Source organism: Ascaphus truei, chromosome 8 (assembly GCF_040206685.1).
Source record: "Ascaphus truei isolate aAscTru1 chromosome 8, aAscTru1.hap1, whole genome shotgun sequence".
In the NCBI taxonomy this organism is placed as follows: domain Eukaryota; kingdom Metazoa; phylum Chordata; class Amphibia; order Anura; family Ascaphidae; genus Ascaphus; species Ascaphus truei.
This window is the reverse complement of record NC_134490.1, coordinates 36,969,193-36,996,061: the sequence shown is the minus strand read 5'-3', so window position 1 is coordinate 36,996,061 and position 26,869 is coordinate 36,969,193. Positions and strand designations below refer to the sequence as shown.

General features: G+C 51.0%; 1 protein-coding gene and 1 non-coding gene across 2 annotated transcripts; one reads left to right on the top strand and one right to left on the bottom strand.

The window, feature by feature from the left end:
- Positions 1-1,938: 1,938 nt before the first annotated feature.
- TMEM259 (transmembrane protein 259) lies at positions 1,939-24,704 on the bottom strand. Its single transcript, XM_075611458.1, has 11 exons — positions 23,811-24,704; positions 21,843-22,106; positions 14,687-14,798; positions 14,164-14,274; positions 13,916-14,038; positions 12,473-12,573; positions 11,869-11,926; positions 8,555-8,638; positions 6,920-7,052; positions 6,623-6,722; positions 1,939-4,986 (listed from the first exon to the last, which is right to left on the bottom strand). The coding sequence occupies exons 1-11, from the start codon at positions 24,006-24,008 to the stop codon at positions 3,583-3,585; spliced, it is 2,688 nt and encodes an 895-aa protein (XP_075467573.1). The 5' UTR covers positions 24,009-24,704; the 3' UTR covers positions 1,939-3,582.
- A 290-nt stretch (positions 24,705-24,994) lies between these two features.
- LOC142502204 (U6 spliceosomal RNA) lies at positions 24,995-25,101 on the top strand. The gene has a single exon (XR_012803659.1). It is a non-coding gene; the product is annotated as a U6 spliceosomal RNA (small nuclear RNA).
- The last annotated feature ends 1,768 nt before the right edge of the window (positions 25,102-26,869 follow it).

The window sequence follows — 26,869 nt, the reverse complement described above, 5'->3', positions numbered from 1 at the left end:
CTCCATTCCTGAGAAAATTGTGGATAACATTAGGGCAGGAGACTAAGATCTCCATATTGCCATGAGGGAGCAATTCTGGATTTTCACATTACAATCTAAATATCCAGGAGGCCTTAATGACTATGTCGAACTCACACCCTTTCTGAAGTAGTCCTTTATTTATGGCCATTTATTTAGAAGCCTTCACCTACCATCCCCCCCCCCCCCCATCCTTCTCCTCCTTCTCCCCCCTATCCCTCCACCCCCCCCCCCCCCCAACAGGGGGTTTGCCCTCCTGTTTTTCCTCTCCTTTCCCCATTCATGTTTTTTCCTCTCCTTTCCCCATTCATGTTTTTTCCCTCCCCCTTTTCTTTTTCTTCCTATTTCCTCTTTACTCACCATTGAATTAGGTTATGTTTTATTGTTGTTATTTGTGTTTGTTTCTTTATTTGTTCTGCTGTCCGTGATACTTTCATTTGATTTTTTATTGATTAATATTGATTATTAATTCCATTGGTCTGCAGCACCACACAATTGGCTTATTTATTTAACACTGTATGAGCACATTATGTCCATGTTGTATGCCAAAATGACTTTCTGTTACAATTAGATATGCTTAGGATAGCAGTGATCACATGTATTCCCTGTGATCCTCTTTTCTATGTTTACATACATTCTATTACCAGCAATTAACTTAACTGATACACGCTGTTGAATAGAACTATATAAAGCCCCCGATAGGTGCCCCAGACCACCGCCTGATGAAGAACATGTGTGCGAAACGCGTAGCGGAATTAATATTATTTTAATCAGACACCTTGCCATTTGGTTGCTATATGTAGCCGTGTGTACCTTGTACACATAGCCAGCCCTATTGGGAGAAGTACGGAGTTGCGGAGACGTGGGGGACTGCTAGATACGGGTATCGCGGCGACGCGCGAGACCCGGAAGCAATGCCGTTATATTGTAATATCAGTTGATCCCAGTGCGCGGGACTGATTCATACGAACCCAGCATCCATCTCCAGACTCTTCATCCACTGACTAGGCAAACGGAGCCCTGATCTACTATTCTCTACTGGGCTGTATATCTATTACATGTAAGTTACTACTTGCACTGTTTATTGTATTTGTTAATATATACCTCTTCAACCTTGGTGCGCTCCTGTGCTTTCTTTTTTCTTCAGGATGGACAATTTAACTTATGAGGAGAGGCTAGCTTAATTAGATGTATTAACATGAGAAAAGAGGCGTTTAAGAGGGGATATGATAACTATATACAAATATATTCTGGGACAATACAAGCTATCAAAAGAACTCTTCATCCCACGGGCAGTACTAAGGACTCGGGGGCTTCCCTTAAGGTTGGAGGAAAGGAAATTTCACCAGCAACAAAGGAAAGGGTTCTTTACAGTAAGGGAAGTTAAAATGTGGAATTCATTACCCATGGAGACTGTGAGGGCAGAAACAATAGATTTGTTTAAAAAAAAAAAAGCTTGAACATCTTTTTAGAAAGGAAAGGTATGCAGGGATATGCCAGATAAGTAAACATGGGAAGGATGTTGATCCAGGGAGTAATCCGATTGCCAATTCGGAGTAAGGAAGGAATTTATTTTTCCCCTTATGAAATATCATTTAATGATATTTAACAGTTTTGTTTTGTTTGCCTTCTTCTGGATTAATATACTGTACAGATATAATATAAGTATAGAAATAGGATAAAGTATCTGTCTAAAGTTAGCATAAGTTGAACTTAATGGACGTACGTCTTTTTTCAACCTCATCTACTGTGTAACTATGTATGTAAAAGATCTGGCATTGGGGTCTTTTCTTTTCGTCTCCTGTAACAGAGTATTACTATTTTTAAATAACACATTAAAGCAGATCATTACACACCTTACACATCTGTGCATCTCACATCCATTTGGCCCTCTCCCCACTGAGGTCACCACACAGAGAAGTCTTTGGCTATATTTATTATCATATGTACAAATACAATTGGTCTATTTCTTTTCTTTTTTTTGTACAATTAAATAGAACGGGGAGAACCGCTCTCTCCCCAACCCAATATTCAGTTATTGTACTTGTATTCTTACTAAAAAAATAACCCAGCCCCTCACAAGACACTGCGCGGGGGGAGGAGCCACATAGTTCTCACTTTGAGCACAAGGTGCTGTGCCCTGTGTGTGGTTCAATGGGCTGCTTTGTGTATATAGCTGTGTGTGGCGTACAATTCTGAATGCCAAATTATAAATAAACAAGCTTTCTGTTCCTAACCCTGTTTAAAAGTCCTAATATCGGCAGACCCGCAACGTAACCCTATTAGTGCCGGGGAGAAGCCACACATTATTCTGCATGATAAATACATGTACATATTGCTCTGCGATGCTTCCCAGGTGTCAATGGGTTAATTAGCTAAGCAGACAGCAGCAGTCTTGTTTACATACTTTGGGAGCTTAGAGGTTGAGTAGCAACTCCATCAATATACCCAGTGCAGCATGGTGTTGCTCGGGGTCAAATGTTTTACCTACACACTAACGATAAAGGATGGGGGGAGCGAGACAGATAAGGGGGGGTAGAGAGAACGAGAGAAAAGGGGGGGGGGAGAGAGAGAGAAAAGTGGGGGGAGAGAAAGAGAAAAGGGGGGGGAGAGAGAAAAGTGGGGGGGAGAGAAAAGTGGGGGGAAGAGAGAAAAGGAGGCGTGAGAGAAAAGGAGGGGAGAGAAAAGGAGGGGGGAGAGAGAGAAAAGGAGGGGGAGAGAAAAGGGGGGAGAGCGAGAAAAGGGGGGGGAGAAAGAGCGCGAGAAATGGGGGGGGGAGAAAGAGCACGAGAAATGGGGGGGGGGGGGAGAAAGAGCGCGAGAAATGGGGGGGGGGAGAAAGAGCGCGAGAAAAGGGGGGGAGAAAGAGCACAAGAAAACGGGGGGAGAAAGAGCGCGAGAAAAGGGGGGGAGAAAGAGCAAGAAAGGGGGGGGGAGAAAGAGCAAAAAGGGGAGGAGAAAAAGCAAGAGCGATGTCTGCGCAGCGTGAGTGGGAGAGGAGCCACGCTGCAGCATTGGCTATTAATATTATATCACCAACATTCTCCATAAGTTTCGTTATGACAATAAAATGCTGTTTCTAGTGTGTTTAACCCTCAAACTGCTGTAACTACTGGAGTGGGCTGGGACATTATGCATAGTGTGTACACACACACCATTGTAATAGTACATGAGGGTAGATGTGTGTATATGTATGTATATTATATATGTACACACACACATACACACACTATTTTCTTGCTGATGAAAGCTCACATCATGCCCTGTGTAAGTCACATTTATCACACAGACGTGTTTGGCTGGTGGAACACTTCCTGGGATTCAACTAATGGGAATGAGAGGAACTGAAGTTCAATGAAATACAGACTACGCGTGCGAGTGTACATGGACAAACCTATGCACATACATGTGCACTCAAGCATGTGACAGATGCAATGTGCTGGTGGTCCCTCTGTCCAGTAGCAGGGGGTTTAATCCACCGTATGAATCCTCTTTGCCGAGTGTGTTTCTCCCCAGTAGTGAGCGGGTTGCAGGTAGAATATTAAGGTGCGAGGCCGCGTGAGTTCACGAGTTCCCGGCAGGATGCTCTGTATCGTGTGAGCTCTGCTGCAGAGTGCTGGCTGCTGCGGGATGCTCTGCAGAATCCCGTGTCGTATGACCGCTCTGCTCGGACACTGTGCTGAGGGTTGGGGATCTGAGCACATTGCAGTCTGTGTTGGGGGCTCCCGCCACCCCCTGGTGCTCAGTCTGGCTTTTGTGGGTGGGATCCATTGCAGGAGGGGGAGGGTCTCCTGTCTGCGTCACTTCAGCGATTTCAGGCATGGGGGAGAAGTTACCAGCAGCCTCTTGGGTGGGCTCCCCAGAGCCGGCAAATACAACATAGAGGGCTCCAGCTTCTATGGACTGTGTGCAAGCGCTGCTCACATCTGTGTTGATACTAGAGACTTCGCCCACATCAGAGGGTGTGACACGCAAGTCTCCATCCACATCCAGTGGGCCGGTCACCAAGGCTCCTGCTGTGTGGTCTGTGCCCGCAGGGGGCTGTGGGTGGGCTGCGTGATCACTGCCCGCGGGGGGCTGTGGGTGGGCTGCATGCTCGCTGCCCGCTGGGGGCTGTGGGTGGGCTGCGTGATCACTGCCCGCGGGGGGCTGTGGGTGGGCTGCGTGCTCGCTGCCCGCTGGGGGCTGTGGGTGGGCTGCGTGATCGCTGCCCGCTGGGGGCTGTGGGTGGGCTGCGTGCTCGCTGCCCGCTGGGGGCTGTGGGTGGGCTGCGTGCTCGCTGCCCGCTGGGGGCTGTGGGTGGGCTGCGTGCTCGCTGCCCGCTGGGGGCTGTGGGTGGGCTGCGTGCTCGCTGCCCGCTGGGGGCTGTGGGTGGGCTGCGTGCTCGCTGCCCGCAGGGGGCTGTAGGTGGGCTGCGTGCTCGCTGCCCTCTGGGGGCTGTGGGTGGGCTGCGTGCTCGCTGCCCGCGGGGGGCTGTGGGTGGGCTGCGTGCTTGCTGCCCGCAGGGGGCTGTAGGTGGGCTGCGTGATCGCTGCCCGCGGGGGGCTGTGGGTGGGCTGCGTGTTCGTTGCCCGCTGGGGGCTGTGGGTGGGCTGCGTGTTCGTTGCCCGCTGGGGGCTGTAGGTGGGCTGCGTGATCGCTGGACGCGGGGGGCTGTGGGTGGGCTGCGTACTCGCTGCCCGCGGGGGGCTGTGGGTGGGCTGCGTGATCGCTGGACGCGGGGGGCTGTGGGTGGTCTGCGTGCTCGCTGGACGCGGGGGTTAGTGGGGAGGGTCGGATGATGCTGCCTGCGGGAGGCTGAGGGGGGTTGGCTCCGGACGGCTCGGCAGCTGTGTTGTTGTTGAGGTTGTCTTGGAGGCTAGTCTGGTTCTGACCTGCTTGCTGGTTCTCGAGGAGCATCTCCTGGATGCGGATCTGCTGCAGGATGGCCGGGAGCTCATAGTGATGGAAGAAGTAAATCATGGAGTGCTGGGGGGAGAGAAATCAGACAAGACAAGTTACTATGTACTCATTGTAGGTTTGTTCCCCAGAGAGCTGCAAGGCACTGCCCCTCACACCCCTGGCCCAAAATCTGCCCATTACTGGTCTTTTTTTAATACAGAGGCAAATGTAGGAAGTGAGCAGGCTGAGTAAATAAGAGGGTATCATCTAAAAGGGGTCTGTAAAGCCTCACTCCCCCCCCCCCCCCCCCCCCAGAAGCCTATACAAGTTTAACTCCTATAATAAATAATTTTTTAGTATTCAAAATAGTGATTTTCTTCCTCTCTAGCTTATGAGGTTAGCAGGGTAACTTTTACACTGCACTGGACTCTGGGGAGAGCTCCATTTTAACCTCCCAGACACGTAATATTTCAAAACACATCTCAGATTTTAGGGGGGAAAAAACAAAAAAAATCAATGGGAAGGGCAAGAACAGGTTTCTTAAAAGTAAAACAATAACATGCAAAAACAAAGGCAGTCAGCGTGAATCACGGCTTTAAAACATTCATATTGATTTAACCCACTGACTGCCCCACCACGTCGTGCGGTCTGGCCCTCTATGGATCCCGTGACGAAGTGCAGGGTTAGCCAACTCCAGGCGAAGGCCAAGCCACTGATAGGGCCACCTGTGCTGAAGCAGGGATATCCTGAAAACCTGACCAGTTGGTAACTCTTGAGGACTGGAGTTGGCCGCCCCTGACATAGTGGCTACATCATGCCTGCAAAAGCCCTCGTTTCCTTGGGGAAATCACATGGTGCGCTCAAAGGGGAAACCATAACGCAGGGTAATGGAAGAGGCCGCTGCAGTCACGTGACGGCGGTTTGGTGGGAGGGGGGCCCCTTCAGCACAGCGTCTTTAGGAACTCTGCCCTATGTTCTTTTAATGAATAAACCGTTCTAAAGAAGACCTCCGTGTCCTGTTCTGCACTGGTGGGCTGTGCTCCGGTTCTCCTCATTGTTCCAGATCACTGCCCCTCACCTGGATGCACGCCACTGTGGATACGCTGTCGGAAGCTCCCATCTGCATACTAACCGAGACCTCCTCCCCGTCACGCACAGCAACCTATCCGGTGGTTGAGGCAGGCGGTTACCTACCATTGACGAGCCGCACGGGGGCTGCGTTTGTCCCGTGACGGATTCTTCGCCTTGGGGGCCCGTTTATCCCCTTCTACAATACAGAGGGATTCACCCTGGCTGTGGCTGCTGTGCTTCATCGCGGGGATTCCCCTACTACCTGACGCTGTGTCGCCCGGCATCGGAGGCTGCTGCTGGAGGAGTCGCTGGTTCCCGGGGTTTGCCAAGAGATTCAAGTACCCATTTCCCAATTGCTCTACTTACCTGTGAGTAATGTTACGACGACGCGATTGTGCTGCGTGTAGCAGCCAGTCGATAACAAGCCTTTTATATATACATTACCTGATCTGTATACCATTCCAACTGGTATTTGCTCACAGGTGGATACACACAGTGTGTCTATAATAGTATTCAGAGATATTAATACACAGCGTATTCCCAGCCACACACCTCTATATTTTTTTGGAGCACTAGACTTTTTGGGCTGCTCTTCGGTCTGAATTTGTATACATATCTGTACAAGGAGATACAGAGAGAGCTGCCCGGTTACCTGAATGAAGAGCCAGGAGGTGACGAGGGCCAAGCTGCTGTACTGCCCGTTGAAACGATAGTGGTAGGCGTAGAACGCGAAGTGATACAAATAGAAGAACCTGCGGGGAGAGAGCACGAGGGTGAGGAAGCGGGAGAGGAGGAAGAGAGGAGGAAGAGAGAGCAAAAGCCCAGAGAAGGAAGGGGGGAGGGAACAGTGACAGGAGGGAGGGAAAGGAGACAGAGAAGAGAGGAGGGGGAGGGGGCAGACAGAGGCGGGACCCTTGTGACAGGAACCAGGAACAGTCTCTCGGCCAACCTGAGCCAGTGCCTCTTGCTGGTGTTGGTGTGGCAGCATATAGCGTCGTACTGATCAGCCAACCAGACGATGAGGATGATATAGAAGGCAGTGGTGGTGTCATTAAAGAACTCCGACATGATGGCTTCCATACCTAATGAGGGGGGAGAGTGACTGTGAGGAGGGGGTGAGAGTGACTGTGAGGAGGGGGGGTGAGAGTGACTGTGAGGAGGAGGGGAGAAGAGTGACTGAGGAGGAGGGGGGGGAAGAGTGACTGTGAGGAGGGGAGAGATTGACTGTGAGGAAGAGGGGAGAGCGTGACTGAGGAGGGGGGAGAGCGTGACTGAGGAGGGGGGAGAGAGTGACTGTGAGGAGGAGGGGGGGAGTGACTGTGAGGAGGAGGGGGGGAGTGACTGTGAGGAGGAGGGGGGAGTGACTGTGAGGAGGAGGGGGGGAGTGACTGTGAGGAGGGGGGGGGGAGTGACTGTGAGGAGGAGGGGGGAGTGACTGTGAGGAGGGGGGGGAGTGACTGTGAGGAGGAGGGGGGGAGTGACTGTGAGGAGGAGGGGGGGAGTGACTGTGAGGAGGAGGGGGGGGAGTGACTGTGAGGAGGAGGGGGGGAGTGACTGTGAGGAGGAGGGGGGGAGTGACTGAGGAGGGGGGAGAGAGTGACTGCGGAGGGGGGAAAGTGACTGAGGAGGGGGGAGGAGAGTGACTGCGAGGAGAGGGGAGGGAGTGACTGCGAGGAGAGGGGAGGGAGTGACTGCGAGGAGAGGGGGGGGGGTGACAGTGAGGAGAGGGGGGGAAGTGACAGTGAGGAGTGGGGGAGAGTGACTGTGAGGGGGGGGGGGGTGACTGAGGAGGGGGGGGGGAGAGTGACTGAGGAGGGGGGGGAGAGTGACTGAGGAGGGGGGGAGAGTGACTGAGGAGGTGAGGGGGAGTGACTGAGGAGGGGGGGGGAGAGTGACTGAGGAGGGGGGGGGGAGTGACTGAGGAGGGGGGGGGAGAGTGACTGAGGAGGGGGGGAGAGTGACTGAGGAGGGGGGGGGGAGAGTGACTGAGGAGGGGGGGAGAGTGACTGAGGAGGGGGGAGAGTGACTGAGGAGGGGGGGAGAGTGACTGAGGAGGGGGGGGAGAGTGACTGAGGAGGGGGGGAGAGTGACTGAGGAGGGGGGGAGAGTGACTGTGAGGAGGGGGGGAGAGTGACTGTGAGGAGGGGGGGGGTAGTGACTGTGAGGAGGGGGGGTAGAGTGACTGTGAGGAGGGGGGAGAGTGACTGTGAGGAGGGGGGGAGAGTGACTGTGAGGAGGGGGGGAGAGACTGTGAGGAGGGGGGGGAGAGTTACTGTGAGGAGGGGGGGAGAGTGACTGTGGGGGGTGAGGAGGGGGGGAGAGTGACTGTGAGGAGGGGGGGAAAGTGACTGAGGAGGGGGGTGGGAGTGACTGTGTGGAGGGGGGGAGAGTGACTGTGTGAGAGAGTGACAGACGAGGGGCCAGGGCACAAAGAGTAAGACGGCGCAGGGAACGAGGAGCTGAGGGTGAAGCTGGAAGAGCAGTGGGTTTATGTGGGAGGTCAAAACAGCTGTATAGAGGGTGGAGGACAGTATCAGGTGTAAACAGTATAAAGGTGCACAGTATCAGGAGGGAGCAGCCTTACCCACAAGAGCCAGGATCACTGTTAGCAGCGGTGCGGCGGGGAATGCAATGCTCATATTCATCTCCAGCATCTGCAGCAAGTCCACTGTGAGGCACAGAGAGGTGAGTGAGGAGAGGGCAAACGGAAGCAAGTAAGGTGGTGGCAAGAGAGGAGAGATAAAGGAGAGCGAGGTGGGGCCGACACGCGCCCCGAGGAGAGCGAGCGAGGTGGGGCCGACACGCGCCCCGAGGAGAGCGAGCGAGGTGGGGCCAACACGCGCCCCGAGGAGAGCGAGCGAGGTGGGGCCGACAGGCGCCCCGAGGAGTGCGAGCGAAGTGAGGCCGACAGGCGCCCCGAGGAGAGAGAGCGAGGTGGAGCCGACACGCGCCCCGAGGAGAGAGCGAGGTGGAGCCGACACGCGCCCCGAGGAGAGAGCGCGAGGTGGGGCCGACACGCGCCCCGAGGAGAGCAAGCGAGGTGGGGCCGACACGCGCCCCGAGGAGAGCGAGCGAGGTGGGGCCGACAGGCGCCCCGAGGAGTGCGAGCGAAGTGAGGCCGACAGGCGCCCCGAGGAGAGCGAGCGAGGTGGAGCCGACACTCGCCCCGAGGAGAGCGAGCGAGGTGGGGCCAACACGCGCACCGAGGAGAGCGAGCGAGGTGGGGCCAACACGCGCACCGAGGAGAGCGAGCGAGGTGGGGCCAACACGCGCACCGAGGAGAGCGAGCGAGGTGGGGACGACACGCGCCCTGAGAGCGAGCGAGATGGGGCCGACACGCGCCCCGAGGAGAGCGAGCGAGATGGGACCGACACACGCCCCGAGGAGAGCGAGCGAGATGGGACCGACACGCGCACCGAGGAGAGCGCGCGAGATGGGACCGACACGCGCACCGAGGAGAGCGAGCGAGATGGGGCCGACACGCGCACCGAGGAGAGCGAGCGAGGTGGGGCCAACACGCGCACCGAGGAGAGCGAGCGAGGGGGGGCCGACACGCGCACCGAGGAGAGCGAGCGAGGTGGGGCCAACACGCGCACCGAGGAGAGCGAGCGAGGTGGGGCCGACACGCGCACCGAGGAGAGCGAGCGAGGTGGGGACGACACGCGCCCTGAGAGCGAGCGAGATGGGGCCGACACGCGCCCCGAAGAGAGCGAGCGAGATGGGACCAACACGCGCACCGAGAGCGCGCGAGATGGGACCGACACGCGCACCAAGGAGAGCGAGCGAGATGGGACCGACACGCGCACCGAGGAGAGCGAGCGAGGTGGGGCCGACACGCGCACCGAGGAGAGCGAGCGAGGTGGGGCCGACACGCGCACCGAGGAGAGCGAGCGAGGTGGGGACGACACGCGCCCTGAGAGCGAGCGAGATGGGGCCGACACGCACCCCGAGGAGAGCGAGCGAGATGGGACCGACACGCACACCGAGGAGAGCGCGCGAGATGGGACCGACACGCGCACCGAGGAGAGCGAGCGAGATGGGACCGACACGCGCACCGAGGAGAGCGAGCGAGATGGGACCGACACGCGCACCGAGGAGAGCGAGCGAGATTGGACGACACGCGCACCGAGGAGAGCGAGCGAGATGGGACCGACACGCGCACCTAGGAGAGCGAGCGAGATGGGGCCGACACGCGCACCGAGGAGAGCGAGCGAGATGGGGCCGACACGCGCACCGAGGAGAGCGAGCGAGATGGGGCCCGACACGCGCACCGAGGAGAGCGAGCGAGGTGGGGCCGACACGCCCGAGGAGAGCGAGCGAGATGGGCCCGACACGCGCACCGAGGAGAGCGAGCGAGATGGGGCCGACACGCGCACCGAGGAGAGCGAGCGAGATGGGGCCGACACGCGCACCGAGGAGAGCGAGCGAGATGGGACCGACACGCGCACCGAGGAGAGCGAGCGAGATGGGGCCCGACATGCGCACCGTGGAGACGAACGAGATGGGACCGACGCGCACCGAGGAGAGCGAGCGAGATGGAACCGACGCGCACCGAGGAGAGCGAGATGGGGCCCGACACGCGCACCGAGGAGAACGAGATGGGGCCCGACACGCGCACCGAGGAGAACGAGATCGGACCGACGCGCACCGAGGAGAGCGAGCGAGATGAGGCCGACACGCGCACCGAGGAGAGCGAGCGATATGGGGCCCGACACACGCACCGAGGAGAGCGAGCGATATGGGGCCCGACACGCGCACCGAGGAGAGTGAGCGAGATGGGGCCGACACGCGCACCGAGGAAAACGATATGGAAACTTACGCACCGAGGAGAGCGATATGGGACTGACACGCACCGAGGAGAGAGAGAGATGGGGGGGGACACCGAGGAGAGAGAGAGAGGGAGCGAGGAGATTGGACAGATAGGAGTTCACAGGACAGAGAAAAAAAGGGAAAAACAGACAGAAGAGTGATGGAAAAGAATGAAAAGTAGACAGAAAGAAGCAAGTAAAGACAGAGAGAATGGAGCAGGAAAGGGGAGCTAGCAAGAGGCAATGAGAGGGGGAGAAGTACTTGCAGGTGAGAGGGGAAGAAGTACTTGCAGGTGAGAGGGGGAGAAGTACTTGCAGGTGAGAGGGGGAGAAGTACTTGCAGGTGAGAGGGGAAGAAGTACTTGCAGGTGAGAGGGGGAGAAGTACTTGCAGGTGAGAGGGGGAGAAGTACTTGCAGGTGAGAGGGGGAGAAGTACTTGCAGGTGAGAGGGGGAGAAGTACTTGCAGGTGAGAGGGGGAGAAGTACTTGCAGGTGAGAGGGGGAGAAGTACTTGCAGGTGAGAGGGGGAGAAGTACTTGCAGGTGAGAGGGGGAGAAGTACTTGCAGGTGAGAGGGGGAGAAGTACTTGCAGGTGAGGGGGAGAAGTACTTGCAGGTGAGAGGGGGGAAGCACTTGCAGGCGAGAGGGGGAGAAGTACTTGCAGGTGAGAGGGGGAGAAGTACTTGCAGGTGAGAGGGGGAGAAGTACTTGCAGGTGAGGGGGAGAAGTACTTGCAGGTGAGAAGGGAAGAAATACTTGCAGGTGAGAGGGGGAGAAGTTCTTGCAGGTGAGAGGGGGAGAAGTACTTGCAGGTGAGAGGGGGAGAAGTACTTGCAGGTGAGAGGAGGGAAGTACTTGCAGGTGAGAGGGGGAGAAGTACTTGCAGGTGAGGGGGAGAAGTACTTGCAGGTGAGAAGGGAAGAAATACTTGCAGGTGAGAGGGGGAGAAGTTCTTGCAGGTGAGAGGGGGAGAAGTACTTGCAGGTGAGAGGGGGAGAAGTACTTGCAGGTGAGAGGAGGGAAGTACTTGCAGGTGAGGGGGGAGAAGTACTTGCAGGTGAGAGAGATTGTGATGTGTTGGTGACTTACCAATGAAGACGAAGATTTGATGATGAGAATAGCGCAGCAGCATGGACACAGAGAGAGTCTGCAGGGGATAGAATAGAGGGATGTTACTCTAAGGCTGCGGTCCCAGTGATCACTGTGACATATGCGCCCGCAGTGGGGGGGGGGGGGGGGCGGCGCGTGCACAGCGCTATCTGCGATCTTTAGGGAGATTGCGACGGGAGGGGGCGTGGTCTGGGTTTTGCGGGGGGCGTGGTCATGACCTCACGCTGCTGGTTCGCCCTCATTGGGTGAACCGCCGGCGGGGGGCGTGGCCACGCCTCCGTCGCCAGTTCTGAACTCAATTCCATTGAGTTAAAAAAAACTGCGAGTACAGCGCGGCTGCACCTTCAGCGGGAAGGTGAGTACTGGGCCCAGCCCCATTGAGGGGCGGTGCTTACACGCACAGCGCACGCCGAGGTGTGCGCTGTAGCAGTGACTGGGACCGCAGCCTAAAGGTACATGCTGTGCTGTGTGTGTACATGTATGCATAAAGTGTGTGCGGAGTAGCCCATACGCTGTATGTATGTATATGTGGCATGTATGTATAGACAGATTCTTGGTGCATGTCAGATACAGATAAACCTACAAATATGACCATGATGACGAAGGCCGCCAGGTAGGAGGTGCGAGCCATCCACATGCTGACAAAGCGATAATGCTCCCCCGAAACAACATTCCGCAGGAACCCTGAGAGGGGGAAACAGGAGTCACACGGGGGAGGGCGGGAGTCACACGGGGAAGAGGAGGGACGAGGTAGGTTAGACGGAAGGGGGATTGGGAAGTCACATAAAGGACTGAAGGAGCAGGCGCCATACACAGTAAGTAAGGTGGGAGGGGAGAGAAGGGGGGGAGAGAAGGGGAAAGGGTGCGGGGGGCAAGGGAGAGAAGGGGAAAGGGTGAGGTGGAGGGCAAGGGAGAAAAGGGGAGGAGGGGGGGCAAGGGAGAGAAGGGGAGGAGGGGGGGCAAGGGAGAGAAGGGGAGGAGGGGGGGCAAGGGAGAGAAGGGGAGGAGGGGGGGCAAGGGAGAGAAGGGGAGGGGGGCAAGGAAGAGAAGGGGGGGCAAGGGAGAGAAGGGAAGGGGGGCAAGGAAGAGGGCAAGGAAGAGAAGGGGGGCAAGAAGAGAAGGGGGCAAGGAAGAGAAGGGGAGGCAAGGAAGAGAAGGGGAGGGGGGGCAAGGAAGAGAAGGGGAGGGGGGGCAAGGAAGAGAAGGGGGGCAAGGAAGAGGGCAAGGAAGAGAAGGGGAGGGGGGGCAAGGGAGAGAAGGGGAGGGGGGCAAGGGAGAGAAGGGGAGGGGGGCAAGGGAGAGAAGGGGCAAGGGAGAGAAGGGGAGGGGGGGCAAGGGAGAGAAGGGGAGGGGGGACAAGGGAGAGGGGGGCAAGGGAGAGAAGGGGAGGGGGGCAAGGGAGAGAAGGGGAGGGGGGCAAGGGAGAGAAGGGGAGGGGGGGGCAAGGGAGAGAAGGGGAGGGGGGGCAAGGGAGAGAAGGGGAGGGGGGGCAAGGGAGAGAAGGGGAGGGGGGCAAGGGAGAGAAGGGGAGGGGGGGCAAGGGAGAGAAGGGGAGGGGGGGCAAGGGAGAGAAGGGGCAAGGGAGAGAAGGGGAGAGGGGGCAAGGGAGAGAAGGGGAGGGGGCAAGGGAGAGAAGGGGAGCAAGGGAGAGAAGGGGATGGGGGCAAGGGAGAGAAAGGGATGTAGGCAAGGGAGAAAAGGGATGGGGCAAGGGAGAGAAGGGGAGGGGGCAAGGGAGAGAAGGGGAGGGGGGCAAGGGAGAGAAGGGGAGGGGGGCAAGGGAGAGAAGGGGAGGGGGCAAGAGAGAGAAGGGGAGGGGGCAAGGGAGAGAAGGGGAGGGGGCAAGGGAGAGAAGGGGAGGGGGCAAGGGAGAGAATAGAGAAGGGAGAGAATGGAGGGGAGAGAGGGAAAGGGAGAAAATGGGGGGAAGGGAAAAGAGAATGGGTGAAGGGGGAAGACAGGGGGAAGGGGATAGAGTTAGGGAGACAGCACAGTGCAGGTGAGGGAGCAGGCACAGAGCAGTCACCTTTGTTCTCCTCGTTTTCTGCCAGGGCCTTGACGCTGGACATCAAAATGTCGTCATATCCCAGGAACTCGTCCAGTAGAAAGCGGCTGAACCTGTCCCCAAAGCACAGGTCTCGGGTGGGGTCTATCACCATGAAGAGAACCACAGACACAGCGTTAGCCACCCTGGTGCTAAATAACCCCAGACCAGTGCCCAGGCGACCCGAGACACACACCCACACTGCCTGGAGGTGTTACACTGGCACTCACCAAGCGTTACCACCATGACGGGGATGTTAAGCCTCTGCCGTGTGCTCTGAGAGAGCCGGAGGAAGCCGTATTCTAGTGAGTACTCCACGATATACTCCTCCTGTGGCCAGACTGTCAGGGAACAACAAGCAGCGTTAAAAGGGGATGTGTTAGGACAGAGCACATATAACATTGTCACCGGATGTGTAGCAGAGCATACTAAGGGAGCAGAAAGATGACACTGAAGGGGACGTGTCACTCAAGAGGCTTGAATTTGGTGATTTTTTTTATTAAAAGGACAATCTTTTTATTCAAGAAAAGTAACGAGCACTGAATGGTTCTTAATAATCAGAGACTGGCTTTCCAACTAAATGCTTCCCAAAGCCATAGTACCTCATAACCCTAAATAATTCTGTAACCATAATTAACCAGAAACTGCCAAATAATTCCCCAAATTCCAGATATTGGCCATGACAGGCGGGGACACAGAGAGGGTGGGTTCAGACCCGTGAGCATGGGGATAGTGGGAGTTTGGGGGACACACCTTTACTGGCGGCATCACTGAAGGACAGCTCCTGACTCTGGTTCTGTGCGGCCCGCGTAACGCTCTCTAGAGACGGCTTCAGGAACACTTTGGGCTCAATGTCCAGCTCAAACTGCCAGGAAGAGAGGGAGATCACAACCTGGGCCTGGCACATTAATATGTGAGGGACACTGATCTCTCAGAGCTCTGTGCCCAACACTATCTCTGGGCTGAAGAGTTTGTACTCTAATGCACCTTCATATTCCCCATAAGAGCAGCTCTTGAGCATCTAGCTGCTACAGGGTCCTGAAGGACATGGCACATCAGAGCACTAATGCTGATTAAATACATAAGCAATTATTGAAGGAAAGCTGCCTTTTTATATAAGAATGCTTATAAAACAATATATATATATATATATATATATATATATATATATATATATATATATATATATATTTTTCCAATCGGTTCAGTAATCTGATGCTGCATCGACCTTTAAAACTGTGTGCTCAGTCTTCAACACATGATTCTTGTAATTGTGGGGGGCGCAGGTGAACTAACCCAAAAATGACAAAGAAAATGCTCTGTGTGACTATATGGAATCATGCATCCAGTCCCAAAATACACTCAAGACAAGAGGTAGGATGATGGATATCAGCGCTGCTCCGATAGATTCAGACTCACCAGGTGAAATAAAAATAATTTATTAAGACTACATAAAACGGATACTATGGAACATAACAAAAAGGCCTCCTCCCACGCGTTTCGGGCGAGTTCGCCCTTTCTCAAGGAGTATAACAAGACATGAAGGGAGGGTGTTATTTATAACTCCCTTCTAATGGTTGACTAATGTGTTGCACCTGATTAAGAAACATTTATGCAAATTTCAACACACTTGGCTCATACCAAGTAATCACATAAGATATAATCAATGAAAGAAGGGTTAATATATAAATCGTAATAAGTTCTCATGATACATAGTCTGTACTAGCATGATGTCTTTCAGAATAACATTGTGTATATATGTAATATATCTAATAACCACAGATAAATATATAAATGAAAAATAAAAAAGAGCATTTATACATACAGAAAAACCGTATGCGACATCATAATCGATTTATGGAATACAGATGATCTTTTCAACCACGTAGTAGCTGCAAATATGCTGTTATAATTCGTATGATTTGTCACTTTGATACAGATATAATACATAATAATATAAGACCAAATATAATAAATCGATAATAAAATGATAGAATATAGTATAGTGATGTAAAAATAATTGAAAGAAAAAAGAGAAATAGGAAGGTGGGGGGGGGGGAAGGGAAGGGGGAAAAAAGAAGAAAAAAGGAAAAGAGACAGAAAGGAAAAATAAAGAAAAGAAAAAAGAAAAAGAAAAAGAAGAAAAAGCAGAAAAAGAAAAAGTGAAGGACAAAGCAAAAGAACGGAAAATACAGTAATATCCATAGGTAACCTGTAAGGATCACAGAATTACCTTCAGGTCCCATTCTGTATTGAGACCCTTAGGTATTAATGTGCCATTGGTGAAGATCCAGAACGCTTCGCGTTGGTAAAGAGTCCTGGATCTATCTCCACCACGTTTATGAGATCTGACATGCTCAAGAATGATACATTTAAAATTGTTAAGACTGCCAGACTGACATTCCTTGAAGTGATTAGACACGGGATGTGTGATATCTAAACTTTTTATATGCCTAATATGTTCCAGCATCCTTATTTTAAATAGACGGGTAGTTAACCCCACATACAGTTTATTGCATCCGCAAGTGATCATGTAAATCACAAGGTCTGTGTTACATGTCACGAATGGCAGAATTTTATATTCTTTAGTAAGTTCTGTGTTGGTAAAACTTTGACTTTTTTGGACATATTGACATATCTTACATTTCCCGCATCTATAGCACCCCTTAAGATCTGGAAATAACATATTTTGCTCATTCTTGTCTGAAACTATGCTAGGTGAGACCAAGTGACCCAATGTATGTGCTTTTTGAAAAACAAATTTGGGGTCCATGGAGACCATGTCTTTTAAAAGAACATCAGTATTAAGAATGGTCCAATGTTTCCTGATTATTGATTTAATATTCATAGCCTGACAGCTGTATGGAGTAATGAAAAATGGCAGTTCACATTTATTAATATCATTTTGTGTGGAGTTATTATTCTGTTTCACATGAATAAAACTAGAAGTGTCAGAATTGATAAGATCCTCTCTTGATTTGTTCCTAGCCTTGGTATATGCCTTGGTACAGATCGTAGGTCATAGCCTCTATCCAGAAATCTTTGGATAAGGTCATAAGAAATAACTGATAGTACACCGCTCACCAGATAGCAGATAATGTAACCGGTGCAAAGGGATGGTACTAACATAGCAAGTAAACAGGAAGACAAGAGGTTAATCTTCCACAGATCCCAGGTTACTGCACACAGGCTAATAGAATATATAGCAGGAATAAAGTGCTTGTGTTACTACAGGAAGTGGACTGAGGGGAGGATCCTGGTAATTGCACCCAAAGTTGGGATAGAGCAATTACCTAAAATGCCCTAAGGGCAAAACAATAAACTTTTATTAAACATATATGTAGACGCACATGGTCACGACGCAATAAATCAGTGGATAATAAAAACAATTAAAACACAGGCACGGGTATATGAGGAGCTATCAATGGAGGTATCTATCTAAGCAGTGGTATATCTGATATTTATCCTACCACCACCTCCTCATATACCCGCTGTTGTCTGCACAATTTAACCCCCCACCCCTTTACAACTTATTTCACTACAGCCTCACCCAACACTGACTGCACACAACTACCTCCTGCACTACTACTAACTCAGCCCACTGCATAGACCAAAGCATTGCAATGCAGAAAAACATTTGACAAGGAACAGGCACACCCCTGCTGTTTAGACTGCACACACACTTGGCTCAAAACAGCTCCATGCAGTACTACCTACCTCTGGCATAATGAACCTGGTATGTACCTCAACTTTGTTCTCTCGTGGTCCCATGGAAATATTACTCCCTCTATTCACTACAAACTCCGCCCTCCTGGCCCACACCCAACATCACCATACACACTGGATTACTCAAAAGCCTTGCACTATCTACTGAATGTTGGTGGAGAACTCTGAAAACCAGCACACCAACCAATACACACAAATGCAAACATCATAAAGGTACAACTTGCAAACAACTACTCAAATTTCTACTCCTACTATTACTCTCTTTAGCAGGTGATATTGAACCTAACCCAGGACCTCCCATTTCAACTCTGTCCCATACCCCTGAGAATACCCCCTTCAAATTCCTAAAATGGCTATCTGTCGCCCATATAAATATCTGGAGCCTGCTGCCAAACTGGAAGAACCAATAGCATGGTGCCTTATGCATAAACACAAAGCCACCGTTCTTACAGAAACATGTCTAACCCCTAAAACCCCTGATGCACATATTGCCATTCAGGGATACTCCCTTTCTAGGAGAGATAGGTCAAAGAGAGGAGGAGGGGTGTTATTTTATATTGCAGACACCTTCCAATTTACACTGCTAAATTGCCCCCCAAGCCCACCCTCTTTTGAAATCCTAGTTGGCAAAATCTGCTCCCCTTTTCTAAGCCCACCTTGCTTGCTGGCATCTACCGCCCCCCCAAAGCCCCTCTACAGTCCCTGACTGATATCACCCAGTTTCTTGGCTCCATTTCCTCTCTAAATGAGAAGAGTGAGAGCTGCTAGTTCTTGGGGACTTCAACTTCAATTGGTTTGACCCTAAAAACCACACAATCTAGATACAAATCAAGTCACTTAACCTATCGCAACTCATTTCCCAACTCACACGGACAAACCTGAAATCACGCAACCATTCCTTGCTAGACTGGATTCTCTCCTCAAATTCCAGCAGAATCCAATCCTCTGGCATCCTTCCTGACATTTTCAGTGACCATGCAATAGTGTACTGTGTAAGGAAAAATTAACTTCCCCAATCAAGCCCTAAAGTTCTCCTCACTAGAACATTTAGAAACTTTAACCCACAACAGTTTCTGGATGACCTTACCAACTGCCCTTGGTACAGATTCGATTTAATTCCCGACCCCGATTCTGTGCTCGACAATTTCCAATCTGAGTTCTTAAAACTCTGTGATACCCATGCTCCACTACACAGAATAAAGGTATGGGGGGCCCACCTTCCATGGGTTACACCTGACCTTATAGCACTCGACCAGTTCAGGGATGCCTTGTGGAAAAGCTACAAAGTAACTGGCACTACCAAGGATCTCAATCACTATAGATGCCTGCGGAACATGTGCACATGGCAAACAAGGCATGCAAAAGCACAATATTACTCTGACAATCTCCACCAAAATACATCAAACCCAGCTAACTTCTGGAAGGTTATCAACAATATATTCCAGCCTCCTAACCATCAACAACCAAGTAATATCACTAAGGGGGATATTACTCTGACAAACCCCACTGACATTGCAAATGCATTCAATGATTACTTTGTGGGGTGTGCAACTAACTTATTAGTGAAACGCAACCCAAACCAAAAACCTGAATCTCATCCTGAGTACCCCTATTGCCCCACCCCCTCCCAACAGTGCCCACAATTTTCAATTTGGTCCAGTATCCGAAGGGGAGATTACACAAGCGCTCCTCAAATTAAAACTAAGCAGCCAATGTGGACCTGACTTACTACAATCTAGGTTCCTAAGACTTGGTGCCCCAGCAATTGCCAAACCAATTGCTTCCATAGTCAACTCTATCCTGTCTACATGCCATATCCCTAAGACCTACAAAACTGCCAGAGTTGTCCCAATCTTCAAAAGTGGGGACAAAAATACTGTCTCAAACTACAGGCCAATCTCCCTTCTCCCAATCCTATCCAAAGTCATGGAAAAATGTGTCAACTCCCAATTACGCGATTACTATACCAAGACAAATTTCCCTAGCCAATTCCAATCTGGCTTTCGCCCCAAACACTCCACCGTAACTACCCTTCTAAAAGTTTGCAATGAAATACAGTGTGGAATGGAACAGGGACAACTCACTGGTGCAGTATTCCTAGATTTTGAAAAGGCTTTTGATACTGTTGATCATGCTATCCTGCTTAACCAACTCCAGTGCTCTGGAATAGGGAAGCATGCTTTCAACTGGTTTCATTCCTACCTATCCGGTAGATCAACATGTGTCCATCTCAGGCTCTAACTCCAACCCCCTGGATATCACCTGTGGCGTTTGTTCTCGGGCCCCTACTCTTCTCAGTGTTCATCAATGATCTTCCCACAGCTTGTAAGGGAGCCTCAATACACATGTATGCAGATGACACAATCTTATATGCACACAGCCCTAGCCTCTCCGACCTTGAACACATACTTCAATCTGACTTGAAAATTGGATTTCCCAAAACAAACTGTTTTTAAACACTGACAAGACTGTAACAATGGTATTTGGGACCAAGACTAAATTTTTAAAGCTTCCAGTGACTGAGCTCCTGATCAGAACCAACGCTAACACCACCCTAACTCCTGTCACTAGTTTTAAATACCTGGGCATATGGTTTGACTCCCACTTAACATTCGGAATGCACATTGATACCCTGACATCCAAAACCTATGCCAAACTAGGTGTACTTTACAGGAACAAATCTTCCCGGTCAGAAAGCGTATCGCACAGCAGATGCCAATGCCAATTATAGACTATGGAGATATAGTATATGGCTCGGCACCCCAAACCCACCTTAGCAAACTTGACACCCTCTACAATTCAATTTGTCGTTTCGTTCTCCAATGCAACTACAACACACATCACTGCAAAATGCTCAAAGAACTAGATTGGTCATCACTCGAGTCTAGGCGCAAAGTTCACCTTTCCTGTCTTGCCTTCAAATACTTTCTGGGCAAGCTACCCAGCTACCTGAACAAGCTCCTCACCCCTACCACATGCAGCACTTATCATCTGAGATCTGACTCCAAAAGACTGTTCATGGTTCCAAGGCTCAACAAAGTATCCGGCCGCTCCTCCTCCTCTTACCGTGCACCCCAAAACTGGGAACCAGTTTAAGTTCTTACAAAACTAAGGCTGTCTCACATTTAAATCTTGTCTGTAACTGTTACATAAGCCTATAATATACATCTTCTCTAACTGTGCATGCAATGTATTGTATATAATGAATACCATGTTCATTTATGTAACTGTATTTTTAACCATGTATTATTTGTCATTAACTATGTCCAGGACATACTTGAAAACAAGAGGTAACTCTCAATGTATTACTTCCTGGTAAAACATGTTATAAATAAATAAATACACACATAGTCAGTAGTATTCTGGCATTTAGAACCTTCAGTGGTAGAAAAGAGGACCCTTGTTATCGCTGGATAAGTCTTCAATAGCTCAAAGTAGAACAGAGATGCAAGGCAGTGTAGTATGCATAAAACTATACTAAGACAGTATTCTTAAAGCTATTGCAGTCACATTTGAGAAAAGAACAACAAGCAATATGTCAGCCTAGGACGGATGTGTATTGCTATTATCGGGTGTCTGGAAAAGACCTGGAGGTTGCGGCCGGCTCTCACTTCAGGCGTCTTACCTCACATAGGCGGGCGATTCCTGGCAGTACATCACGTCCATCTCCACAACCCACTCAACAACGCGTTTCGCCAAAAAGGCTTCACCAGGAGTCAATGCCAGAACACCACTGATCATACGTGAGTGTATATATTGGGACGCCACGCATGATTCCATATAGTTACGAACTTATTACACTACAAAATGTTCTGTTCTTTTTGGTTTAATTCGCCTGCGCTCCCCACAATTACAAGAATCTTCTTTTTACCTGGTTATCCTCAGCATGCAGAAAAACAGAAACATCTTGGTATCCTCCCACTAAGAAAACAAAACAGTTGCATGTTTGCTTGAAGCTTAGTTACGTTTGTTTAAGGGAGACAATTACACTAACAGTATTTCCACACCTGTGTGGGATATAAGTGAGATTTCCCCTTCAAGTGAAGTGAAATTAATTGCGGTATTTACTCCCCTCTCCGACAGTGAGGACGGTAATGTATTAAGTATCTCACAAGTAGCGAAAAGATGAAAGCCCCGGCTGGTGTGAGGTCTCTCTGGGTGTATGAGGGGCACCCTGTGCTACCTTGATGGAGCTGTTCTGGAACATTTCCATGCTCAGCTCCTCTTCCTCGCTCTCCTCCTCCCCGGGCGTCTCCTTCACCAGCCCTGGGAAGCCGTCACTGTCGTAGAACTGCAGAAAGATGGGGGCCCGGCTGGAGTTCTGCTGGATCTCCACCCGCAGGATCCCATCCCTGGGCCACTTCTCACGCACGTGCTCCAGGCAGTTGATTGGGGAGCGGGAGAAGGCGATGTGAATGTAGGCCAGGATAAAGAGCACAAGGAGGGCCTGCACAGGAGAAATAGACACGGCGACCGTCACAGGGGCTCAGAGAATCAACCCAGTATTAACTATTATTTGCTTATATAAATGGCTGACAAGGAACACAGCACTGTACATAAAATGCACTCACAGTGTATCTGCCCTGAAGAGCTGACAATCTAATGATGGTGCCCGGGAGTTAAAGTGACTTGTCCAAGGCCACAAAGAGAACCGACACTAGGATTCGTAAACCAAGTTCATCCACTTCAAAGGCAGCCTTATCCCTTAAGCTGCTCCTTTAGCCCTTTCATTGGAGTAATTAAAATAAGTTAAACACTTTTTTCGAAAAAAAATCAGAGATCTGGAATACTGCCCTGGGTCCCCCGCAACCAGTCAACAGGGGACTCACAGCCAGGTATATGGGGGGTGGGGGCGGTGGAGGGAAGAGGACTCGCCTGCAGAAACAAGACAGTGGGAGACTTCTGGGGGAGGGTGCAGGGTTATATGGATATACAGAGCGGATCTGACCAACTGAAACCAGTATGACCCAGAACCCAATGTAGACAGGCACTTGTATCTGAATGTAACCCCGTCCGAGATTAGAAGGATTATAAACAATAGTGCAGTTACTTGGCAATTACAGCCCTCCCAATAACCCAATACTAATTCTCTACCAGAAGCTCCAGCAATGATCGCTGCAGAGAGCTGGGTCAGGACATAGTCGTGTGTGGCAGTGACAGAGTTAATGTGTCCCACTGTTTGCTCAAGGCTCCCTATCTCTTGGGTTTGATAATGAGTAACACTCTGGTCGGGTTCCCTGGGAGCTCGGCCTCACTGCCCCTCTGATCTCACCGACCAGCACAGCTCCCGTCATGAGGAAGTGGGGGAGGGCACCTTACACAGGCTGGGTCTGTCAGAACCTCATAGCCTGGATCAGCACCACAGGATCTTAGCACCACAGGATCTCACCGCCACAGTGAGCAGCAACACATATGGACATAGTGTATCTTTTAAACACAGGAAATGTGAATACACTAAATCATTAACTCCGTCAGCATTAGAAGACACGCCAATGCTCATTCACCATTGTGTGATAGTGACAACAGGTGACATCTCCACATCACTGCACAGTGACAGGTCATTAAAGCCACTGAATCCATTACTCCCCACACAACAGTGACAGAGGCACACTAAGCAGGGCAACACAAAAGGGGTCAAAGCCATAGATGAAAAATCACATCTGTATCTTTCCATTGCAAGATGACAGTGACACACCTATCCCTACCACCTTATGCACCTGTCACAGTACCAACATGCGTGGTACTAAGTCACAGAACCAGAATCTGCAGTGAGGTGACAGGGACAGCTTTACGTCATATTGTCAACACAAAGTCTAATTCAGAAGGGGTACCTTCTGCGGGGGACGAATCCTTATATTACGTGAATGTCACATTTTTCAGCATCCATTCCAGATTCAGCTGCAGTAAATTATACACTTTATTCTGCCCCAAATCCTCTATTTTTCCTGCAATTCAATGGAATTCATATATATATATTCTCCGTGCTCTCGAAGGTTTAACAGCTTCCTTCCTTTAACCTGGATCATTAGGTAATAAGCTTTTCTATAGGGGTAGCATAATAAACATGGGTGATATGTGCAAATCACTGCATTATAGTTAGACATTTCCAGACATGCCGCAGATCCTACTGATGTTCTCGTCTCCCCAGTACCTTCAGGAGCACAAAGAACTCAAAGATCCTACGAAAGGACGGAGGGAAGAGGCGTGCATAGGTGACGGCCATCTTGAAGAAGAGCGCATGGAAGAGGCGGTCCCGTACATTGATCAGGGGGTTCTGGTTCATGTTGGGGGTTCTCACCCGGTTCCCATTGGTGTTATTTAGGGGAACATTCCCCTGGTTTTCGGACATCCTGAGGGCTCACCGGGGGCACAGAGATCAGGGGTGCCTGGGTCAAAGGGTCTCCCCTAATATGCAACAAAACGTATGGTGGGGAGGGACACTAATATACCTGTGTATGGGATGACCTGTCTTAATATGTGCAACGCACCGATGTCTGGGTATACAGGACAAATCCCACTAAAATTACTATGTATGGGGTAAGGTTCTTATATGAGTGGGGACCCCACTAATAAGTGGCTGGAAGAGGGGTCCCCAAATAATATGGGTCACGCTAAGTGAAGTGGACCACAAGAATGCACCGGTCTATGGGAGAACTTCCTTGTAAGAGGTGGGGGTCGGGTGCTTCCTGATGTCTTTATATATATCTTGGGCCAAGAGGGTGAACCCCACTATAACGCAAGAGTGACTCCAGCAAGGTGCCTGTATATGTGGTACGGTCCATATATGAGGGACCCCCACTGTCAGAGTATATAGGAGAGTTGGGGGGCCCCAGTGTATGACACGTGTGTAGGGACACGGGGGGTCCCAATGTCATGTAGTGAAGGGGGACGCCGGTGATGTTCCTGTGTATATGGTGAGACCTCCCGGTCTCCGTGTATCCTCCGCCGGGCCCCTCCGGGGCTCCACTGTCTCTGCTCAGCGGGCTCTTCCGGCCTCAATTCCGCTTCCGGTCGCCCCCGCCATGTTGGTGACTGTGAAAGTGACGCATGAAGGCTTTTAGGACAAGCGCCCCCTCTGGCCGCGGAGGATCTCGCGCTGGGACATTTGCATTTCCAGCTACCCGCATGCACCACGGTCAAGATATTAAATCTGTAGCATTTTAAGGAGGAAATAGAACAAATCCTTGATTATCATATGAGGAATAAATCCTATACACATACCAAAGACCCGTGTATGAAAGGAAATGACCCGGAACAAGCGGAACTGTTTTCACCCTAATCTGTAATGAAAGTGTATATTGGGCCATATATACTGATCTGAATCACTGTAGGTTTGTGCTCGCTTCGGCAGCACATATACTAAAATTGGAACGATACAGAGAAGATTAGCATGGCCCCTGCGCAAGGATGACACGCAAATTCGTGAAGCGTTCCATATTTTTATTTCCTAGAAAGTGATATCCCAACTCGCCCTGCCCCATCCCGCAGCGACCCCCCTCACATTACTAGCAACCACCTTTATAATAATGGTAATGCAACTATTGCCGGGACCCCCTTATATTTATGGTAACCCAACTATTGCAGGGACCCCCTTATATTTATGGTAACCCAACTATTGCAGGGACCCCCTTATATTTATGGTAATACAACTCCTGCAGGGACCCCCTTATACGAATGATTCCCTAACTCCTGAAGGGACCCTCCCCGTATTAGTAGTACTCTATATTCTGCATAGACACCCCCCCCCCCATGACTCAGGGACCTCCTATTAATGGCACTTCAACTCTTGCAGGGACTTAATTATTGGTAACCCAATTTACGCAGGGGGACCTCCCTTATGCTAATTATTATTATTATTAATAATAATAATAATAATAATAATAATATTAGCCCAACCATTGCTGTTGCTCAAGGACTGCATAACTTGAAACTAGGACTCTGTGAGCCTGTCCCAGATAATCCGGAGGTCACCCTAGATAATATATAGATAAGATAGATAAACCCAGGACAGTCTAAGCCTGTCCCTAATAATTTGCAGTCAGGAGGTAATTCTACGTTATATATAGGGATTCCTGGTTTTCACTGTTTATTTAATTTCTTTTAAAATAATTTTCCATATGCAAAAAAAACCTAATATATAACAATAAAAAATAGCAAAACAAGGGAGACTTCCAGTGACGTCAACAGGTATGGATCACTAGCAAGGGAGCTCCTATAATAAACGCACATAAAACAAATTTCCGACGGAATAAACTACACCAAAAATACCTCCGAAACAGCTGAATAGACCAGCAACGTCTATAAAGTATAAAAAAACGACGATGCAGGAGTTTGCAACGTTCTTTGGAGGAACACAACAAACGGCTGAAAATAAAGAAAATGGCGACCGCGCTGAATCGGCAGCATGCGTGATAGCGGGCCAAGACTCCGAGAAGGAGGGAGAAGAAGGTGAACTCCCTAGGTCCTACCTTGCAGGCTATGGCTGTGCTTATAGTGCCTGCGACGTCGCACCAAAACAAATGCATTGAATCCGTTGCATGCGCTTATAGTAGGCGCGACACCAACGGAGCGACCTAAATCTCTAGTCAGTAGAATTTGATTTTTACAGCGACAGTCTCACCATGTGACAGGCTATAAACCAATCAGATGCAGGGAGAGGGGGGATGTGTCTGTGTGTGAGTGCAGGGAGAGGGGGATGTGTGTGTGTGAGTACAGGGAGCGGGGGGATGTGTGTGAGTGTAGGGAGAGGGGGGATGTGTTCGTGTGAGTGCAGGGAGAGGGGGGATGTGTGTGTAAGATCAGGCCCGCCAACAGGGGGGCTCTGCCGGGGTTGGCCGCCCGGGCCCCCTGCGCAGTCATGCCAGTTTTATTTTGAAAAAAAAAAAACGTGGCGATTCCCGTGCCCATGCGCTGTGCCGAGGTCCCGGCCCGCATGCGCAGGGAAAGCAGGGTGTCCGGCCTGCTGCCTGTGGTCCCGCTCCCCCTCGTTCCCAATGTGGGATGGAGGGGAAGCGATGTGGCGAGCCGGCGCCCGCCAAGCACGCGCTCACCTCCTGCCCCTGGCAGCAGCCGCGGAATCAGCCTGCCAGTCTCGCCCCCCCCCCCATCCCCAGCCATCAAAATATCAGAGTGAGAAACATACCTGAGACGGTCCTTGTGGAACATATCCATGCAACTTACACCAAGGCCATCTTACTGAGTCTAGACGCA